Consider the following 8691-nt stretch of genomic DNA (forward strand, 5'->3'; position numbering starts at 1 on the left):
GCTCGGAGAATCCCGCGCATGCTCTGCATTCACTACTCTGTGACGTCAAAACGCGCACGTGATTAACACTCGCTGAGTGAGAGATTTTCGCAATTTCGTCTCGTGGAGGTATGTGATTGCGTGAGATATGGCCTCCGTGTACTCTCTACAACAGCAATGCACTTTTGTGATATGGAAGCATGTAGGCGTGCACCGGCTTGATCGTTTGGACGAGCTGCCGTTGCCACGTGGACTCCAACAATATGTCCTTCATAATCACAACCTGCACAAGTACGTTTCCGAGGCTGTGGTCGTTAGACAAACGGAATATGTTGAATTGCGCAAAGGTTACGACATGACATGCAACAGATCTATTGTTTACGCAACCGTTTCCATGGAGAATCCATTGTTTGTCAGACTCTCGTCTTTGTTTTATCAATGGGACAGACTGCATCATGCAAGGATCGTTCGGTGTTACTACAGACTCGAAGACGGTGAGAGAAAGAGGTGTCTGTTTGTACTCGACCATTTCCCCACTACCACATTGGATGAATGGCTGGGCAGTCAGTCACGTGACCTACACCAAACTATGAGGGTTTTTCTTCACGTAGCGGAGGCAGTCCAGTACCTTCATTACAGAGGGATCTACAACAGTCAACTCACTAGGGCCAATATTTTCATCTCGCCGAAAGGCAATGCTGTAGTTTTTCTTCTAGGTGTGGCCGAGAGTGGCACGTGGTTTCATCCACCCCATTACCCTCATTGTGAAAAGGTAAATGACAAGGCGGATGTTTGGCGACTGGGATTAATTTTATATCAACTGTTGTTCAAAAAATTCGAGCCGGCTGTGGTTTTAGAAGACACCCTTTCGGCGTTGTCGATCAGCATGATTCATAAGAAAGTTGATTCAGCCGCTAGAACCTGTCACGTTTCTGGTTGTACGGCTAAAGTATTGAAACAGTGTCTAAGTGTGAATCCCACACGACGACCAACTGTTGCTGAGGTGATATTATTTATTCGCAGCCTACCTGTGGAAGAGCGTGACGTAAAGAAACGGTATAAGCGCCCAGCATCTGCACCTGCTGCAATACATATGACATCAGTTTCTGTCAGAAAGAGACCAGCATCGGCAGTGGCTTTACAAAGACACTCGGCTGACTACACAAATTGTGCTATGGTTACCAGTGAGCAAGAAACGTACAGAGAAGAAAATGCAGGTGATTCTGTGCACAAGGAGCACCCTCCACGTCAGCCCTCGATGAAAAACAAATATATTGTATGGCCAAATTCAGCCTCGTTTCTTAGGGTGTCTGCTCTGCAGCGTGTCCCAAGTTTGCCATCAACAACATAAAAGAAATTACAGTTAGGAACACAACGATCCACCACCTTTGAAACCGAAGCAGACGAATAGTTTAGATTGCTAGAATCTGTGCCTAGGGATTTCCGATTTATTTCCATCCTATTTAAGTAGTATATTATGTATTTATGTATTATTATTAGAGACGGTTAATTTATTGAGGTGAAATGTGCTCGTGCATGTACACACACACACACACACACACACACACACACACACACACACGCACACACACACACACATGCACACATACATGCACACACACACACGCACACACACACACATGCACACACACACACACACACACACACACACACACACACACACACTAACAAACATACACACAAACACACACACATGTATACACACAAACCACTCTAAGACACCTTTTTGCAAAGCAATCTTTGTAACACTTTGTTCTAAGCATAAAACAAGTTCATAAGAAATCTTCCACCACAAAAATCTTAGAAAAGCTTGATAACTGCCTGAGTTTATTTCTTTCTTAGAAATAAAACAGTAAAGTGTACTCCAAATGTTGATACACACATTGTTCTGCCATCTCTATACTTGTCTTCAATTGATATGCCATGATATGCCAGAAAGCCATAATAATTAGATCAGTTACAAGCAGTAACTAGTTTCGTTCATAATCGAACCGTCAATGAAGAATGTCTAGTTGAGCCACGGTGATCCAATGGCAGTATTGCCAAGTCGTATAGACCCTTCAGTGGCAGTAGCTTCCTTAGTTCTCATGTAGTGTCCAGGAACAGAATTTAGCACAATGTCATCACCAGTTCTGCAATGCACAACACACTGTAAATCCATAAGTTTTCATTCAGTCATGAATTTTAGTACTTCTGCCTATCAAGTAGTTCGTATAAATGTTGTTTTAGTACAGGACATCAGTACGTACTGTACTGTAGCCAAATTCAAGTGCATCTATCTATAAATATTAGTATTCGATCTTGTTATTCTAGTACAGCCAGGTAGCTGTACAAAAATAAGTAAAATTTCATGAGTACAAAAGTTTCTGGATTTACAGTACACTTAACTATGACACCGCCATTCAGCCACCACTGCAACAGTTGCTGTGTATCACTAGATATCTCAACTATCTATCAGCTACATACCAATAGTTCGACCAATTGCCTTACATTTTCAATTAATACTATAGCACATGTGTGATTAATAACGTAAAAAAGCAGTTGCAGCTAGGAGTGATTTAAAAGATTGAGAAGAATTTCAGCGAGCAGTGTGATATGTTGCTCCAGAAATGTCACACTGTCAACTGCTTGCTAACTAACAAGTCCTGGGCAAGTCCACATAGTCGACTTACTGCACAAGTCAAAGCTCTCACAAGCAAAACACTATGGTTTGAACTTTCACATCCCAGCTCATAGTAATTAACCACGTGTTGGGTGCAAAGACATTCGGATATCCCGAGTTACACAATGTAATTGACTACATTTCCTTATTCTGTAAACAAGCTGTTAACTCAAATTGCATATGATACCATCAATACTACACAACAAAATGTTTGCACTCAGAATAACAGTAGCACATTATCTTGAGTATTTATGTGTAATAATATGTGAAATATTACTAAAAGTTTCCTCATAAGTACTTTGTAAGCAATTAACACTTGAGGCATGCATGTTCTCACCGTACAAATGCTCCAAAGATGCCTGTCTCATTGATGACTGTTATAGGTTTCAACTCTTCTAAATGCCCATGGCGAAGAAAATAATTAGTAGTCTCAACAGGATGGATTCTATCTTGCATTGTGTAAGAGCCCCTGATGGTACTGTCCTTCAAATCAATCAAAGTCTTCTTGACATCTTCATTATATATATTTGAGCCTCAAGAAATTTGCTAAATTTCAAGACTGGAAACAGCAAACATTAATGTCATCATACCACCGCCTTCCCGCTGTGGCTTTATAACATAGTCAGACGGGTTTGCAATTGCTTTTGCAGCAGCATTATTGCCTTCTGGAGTCTAGAGAGCACATAACATGGTAACTTACTCAGTGATCTCATAATGCATATATTCCCTACAAGTTAGTAAAAAGTTTATTAACTGCAACAACGTAATATTTACTGTTATATGAGGACTGTACAACTTCCTGCAGTAGATGCAACTATACAGTAATAGGAAAAACAAATCAACATACAAACACATACCACAGGTAAATAGCAAAACAAACAGATAAACAGAGCCGGAAACTGGACATCAAAGCCAATATCACTACAGACAAACAAAGTACAAAAAAATACAACCAGCATACAGAAGAACAGACAGATTGTATTGTTTAAACTTGTCGTCAACTCTAGCTACCCTTTGATCATAATGTGCACTGCAAAATAGAAATATATAGCCTCAATTAAAAGAAACTATGTACGACTTAACACTTTAACACAACAATAACTTTGACTGTAATCAAAACAATTAATCAATCAGAAATAATGCAATGTTTCATCTGTCTGTCTGTCTGTCTGTCTGTCTGTCTGTCTGGGTGGCTTGCTGTTTGAGCATTGGTCCATTAGATAACTATGTGCTTTGAAATACATCACTAAGCTGAAACAATTTAATATACTCAGTCCTGATAAATAGACATCTAGTTATAAACAAACATTTGTCTGTCTGTCTGTCTGTCTGTCTGTCTGTCTGTCTGTCTGTCTGTCTGTCTTTGTAATTGCAGTTGGCTGATCATGTCTGTGCAACAACATATTGAAGTTTCCAAACACTAAGATTAGACGTATCACCATCATAAATGATACACTGACAACTAACTAGCAACTATAGACTTCAATACCTGGTCTAACAAGTACATATTTAGAAATGTTGCTCGAAGTTGCTTGACTGAATCCACATTTCGTACAAACCTACAACACAGCAAGTACACACACACAACTCTTTCGTTCTGCCTACAAACAAAACTGACAACTATACCTACACAAACCACACGTATACACGTACAAAAACATGAACCACACATCAACCTATACGGACATGACGTTGACTACTAAATTGTTCTTTTTATCACACCAGGTACTGGTGCAGTTCCCATGCATCTTGGGGCAACCACATAAAGACTACAACACTATTTCAACTACAACAGCACATACATCTGTACACATAACTACTCTATAGCACTATATTGTTCTTGTGCATGTAAGACCATGATGCTTCTACGAGACACACCTGGAGACTCATCATATCACACTTACATTTGTTCAACCTATTGCTGCCTTACAGGTAGAGTGCAGTTTATAGGTCAGTCTATTCTAACCCTAATCCTATCTCTATCTATTTGTTCGGAACAGCTTAATGCCAAATCATATCAGACAAAATAAAAAATTCAATTAACAAAGACTGCGATTCAACTTTTTATTACCTTTATGCAGCATTACAACGATATGACCATGCTATTATTAATTAAACCACATACATAAATGGACACTGCTATATAACTTCATCAATTAAGACATACAAAAGTAGGTATGAAAAGCATGATGCACTGTTCTGATATCACCACTAGTGCTATGTCACAACAAATGAAAGCCTGCTGACCTTTCTAGTACACCAGGTGCGGCCAATTCTTGCTGCACCCTCTTTGTGCCAGCCAACTGCAAAGCTACTGAAGGACACTGAATACACTGCGAGAGTTCAAGCAATAAACGTGCATCCCAATACTACATCAACAGATATACTAAAAAACAAGACATAAAAAAGACACAATAGGATACCTTTTGTGATGGATAATGCTCAGGAACATAGCCACATCGAAAATAAATTACTGCAACCTCATAACCATCTCTAATACAACAGACCACAATAGTTATTATATCCAATTTAGTTCGGTAATTGCTGTACATGATAAGTGCTCCATCTTCACGCAGTGTTGCTTGCTTCAGCCCTCCTTCAACAATATCATCAAAGTTTACTTGAATAAGTTTTACACAAAATCTGGAAACATTTTTTCTAAATTACTTTGATAATTAAAACATAGTATCAAAAAAACAATCTCACTTGAGTAACAGTAGAGCCTCAAGATGAAACATGTCATAGATATTCCATTCATTAGCACACATTAGCATGACAATGACAGCTCTAAGATGCACAAGTCATCATGCACATTGGACAGACTGCACACTGCCCTAGCTAACAATAAAACAGACTGTACATGTCGTACAAAGAAAAAAACCATACGCTAAGCAACTACTGTGATTTGAGCTTCTATACCGTCTAGGCTCAATAAGTAAGAGACTGTCTAGAACTTGAAGTTTAACTGTTTTGTTTAAGTGCAAATTTCTTAATTGAGACTAATAGCACCCAGTGCCACCTGTGAACACACACGTGCACACATGTGCACCCTCACACACACACGCACACACACACACACACACACACACACACACACACACACACAGTACTATGTACCCACAGTCACACAAAAGATACGTAACTAGCTATAGTCTCACGCAGCAAGCCCCTCCCCCTCTTCAAATTCTGTTGGTCCATACAATCTTTGCCAACTAAGCCTCCAATTAGCATGGTAAGCAAAGGCATACCATTCTAATTCATTAGCCTCGACACTAGGCCTTCCTTTGCTTTCGGTGGTCCTTCCACGCTTTACAGACAACATCACATGATCTAACCATGTTGCTATCCTTGTGTGGAAGGACCACTGAAAGCAAAGAAGTAGTGTTGAGGTTACTAATTTATATAAAACATCATTCTATAAACAATTCAAGTTGACACCTAATTTTAAAACACAAGCACACGAAAACTGTTGTATTTGATCAATTCATAACACCGACTCATTATAGAACACAGAAATTTCAAATCTGACTGTCTCTTCGTTTCACCAGCATTGAGAGCTAAGTCCTTCCCAATGACTTTAACTATACAATTTAATTAGAATAGTGCAATGCACATCTGATGGAACACATGGTTAGACTATAAAAAGAATCTAACTACTACGTTTCAATTTAGCACAATATTGTCTCTATATTAGGTGTTCACATAAACTGTAAGTGCTACTTTACGTATTACATACCAACTACACCAAGCAAACCACAAGCCCATCAGCCAGCCCATAAAATAATTAACCAAGATAACAACACTTAATATAATTAGAAAATATCAGTCAAAACTGCAATAAAGAATTACGAAGACAACTTTCCTTCATGAAGTCATAAAGGTAGCTCTTTATCGATATCACATATAAAGACAGCTACCATGCAAACATACTATACAATTAGTTAATATCTCATCATACATACTTACAACAAAAAGCATGTATATGGCACAATCACTAACCTATCAGATCCATACTCTTTCCAGGCAGTTGCCAATCCCTCAGCCATTCCTTTACCATTTTCAGAGGCAGGTAACTGCAACGTATCCAAAGTAATTCAACACGACTGGCATAAATAAGATAACAAGTAGTACAAATCTCGATCACCTCAAGATCATAGTTGCCCTTGCAAAAACCATCTCGAAGACTAACTGTAAATCTATTATAACATGTCATTAGGAAAAAGATATAGTAGTTGAGATGTGGCTCTCGATTACCTGTGGAGTTGAGGCACACGTTCGGCTAAACAGCCTGTCGCTGCAGCAATAGTGTTGACTTCTACCTGTTTCATTTTTGTAAAACCATTCCATCTGTCTGATCTTGACTCCATCATATAGTCTGATCTTAGCAAGCCACATGCTGTCTTCTGTTCAAAACAGTGATCAAGAAATTAATGTCAAAGTTTCAAGTTGAAAGTCACACAGATTGGTGTTACATGAAAACATTACTTTTATACATTTTTTGGTGTCCAAAATTTCCAAAATATTCACAAGTTGTCGAGTAAATTGATCAGTTTCTATAACACTAAGAGTACAAATTATTGCGACATCCAATAATACAATAATAAAATGCCAAAAAGTATTAAAGTCTAAGCCTTATATAAAACAATTAATACTTAATTCATCACAACTAAATACAAATCGATTAATTAATTAATTAATTATAAAATCTATTAAACATTAATTAAATTTGTATTTTGTTCTGAAAAACGTTATCCAAGAACTAGAGACACACTCTTTACAGACCAAACTGTAAGTGCAGCTCAAGTTTCAAGAATCACCACATCTGACGTCATTAGCTAATCGGTCTCCATTTTGTGCCACAGAATAAGTACAACACTTCATCACATAGAGGTAAACGACGTCATCTCCGTGTTGGTGTACATGCATGGTAATTTGATATACGCCCACAGACAAAGAAATTTCATGCGAATAATTTCTGTAGCTATACTTACCGTTGTAGAGTGGTCTTGAGAAATATGTGATCTCGACTAACGTTGTCGTAAAGTTCATTGACTAAAGGTTGAATTTTGGTAATATAGGTTAGCTCTTGACGAGGCAGAGGAGACGGAAACAAAGCGAGTGGTGGAATAGTTGGTTGTAGGTGTCTAGCCGTAGCGGTTGCGTTAGAATCTTCAATTAAAATTCCGTTACAAATCGCATAATACTGCGCTTTCAACGCCAGCCGTCTTAACTCCATGGGGTTCAGGTACAGTACACTGTAGCAAGCCTCGGTCTAACGCACGCTAAAACGTAACTAAGTGGACCTCTGCTTCTGTCGCACACTGTGAGAACCTTAGATTGACGGCTTTAGCTCTTTTACTAATTGTATATCTAGAGAATTTACTCAGCACGTGAGCGGCCTACCCAACATCCCTACCGGTCATGCATGAGGAGGTCATCACCGACAATATTTTTACTCGAGGCCCGGATTTGGCTAAGGGTATAGTAAACTCAATGTATGAAATGTCCCTTCAATTTTTAACTTTAGTTTTGAAAATTAGATTCTAATAAAACGGTCTTCAATAACTGCTAAATCAATTTTTAAATAAAAATCAAGAATTATATATTGAATACACATTGACAGGAATCATTTTTGTTTACAGTTAAAAATTGAAAAAATCGATTTACATTTGGGACCACATAAATGGCGCCTTGCGGTTTGATAACGCTCTGATTAGTTCAGTTTAGTTCATTAGGGCAGTGCTGTGGTGTTGCCAGTAACACGTACAGAGTCTTGTAATTATGTTAATTAAATCTCCGACCCTAGGTGTCTAGAGTAGTGTTGGCTGGGATTTGTGCTCGACATAGGTGTATATAAAAGCTGATCGGCTTAGAGCCTGAATCCAGCACCTTCGCTCTCTAGTCTCTACAGACGCCTGGTTGTTGGTGGAAAAACATGCACGTGCAGAAACACCATGCACAGGACGGATGCCCATTCAGTGTATGAAACGTCCATTCAATTTTCATGTCTTAGCGCCATGTGGTGTGCA

General features: G+C 38.7%; 2 protein-coding genes across 3 annotated transcripts; one reads left to right on the plus strand and one right to left on the minus strand.

Moving 5' to 3' along the window:
• Nucleotides 1-19: 19 nt before the first annotated feature.
• LOC134197627 (uncharacterized) lies at nt 20-1504 on the plus strand. The gene has a single exon (XM_062666972.1). The coding sequence runs from the start codon at nt 128-130 to the stop codon at nt 1328-1330; it is 1203 nt and encodes a 400-aa protein (XP_062522956.1). The 5' UTR covers nt 20-127; the 3' UTR covers nt 1331-1504.
• A 143-nt stretch (nt 1505-1647) lies between these two features.
• On the minus strand, nt 1648-7941 carry LOC134197147 (glutathione synthetase-like). Of its 2 annotated transcripts, none has more exons than XM_062666414.1 (13): nt 7654-7941; nt 7148-7223; nt 6917-7065; nt 6807-6858; nt 6662-6735; nt 5369-5449; nt 5213-5305; nt 5086-5155; nt 4910-5031; nt 4152-4221; nt 3253-3334; nt 3000-3195; nt 1648-2132 (listed from the first exon to the last, which is right to left on the minus strand). In XM_062666414.1, the coding sequence occupies exons 1-13, from the start codon at nt 7896-7898 to the stop codon at nt 2009-2011; spliced, it is 1434 nt and encodes a 477-aa protein (XP_062522398.1). In that variant the 5' UTR covers nt 7899-7941; the 3' UTR covers nt 1648-2008. The 2 variants fall into 2 exon arrangements, with proteins under 2 accessions (XP_062522398.1, XP_062522399.1); XM_062666415.1 differs by having other exon boundaries at nt 7156-7223; nt 7654-7727.
• Between the last annotated feature and the right edge of the window lie 750 nt (nt 7942-8691).

Source organism: Corticium candelabrum, chromosome 22, assembly GCF_963422355.1.
Source record: "Corticium candelabrum chromosome 22, ooCorCand1.1, whole genome shotgun sequence".
Classification (NCBI taxonomy): domain Eukaryota; kingdom Metazoa; phylum Porifera; class Homoscleromorpha; order Homosclerophorida; family Plakinidae; genus Corticium; species Corticium candelabrum.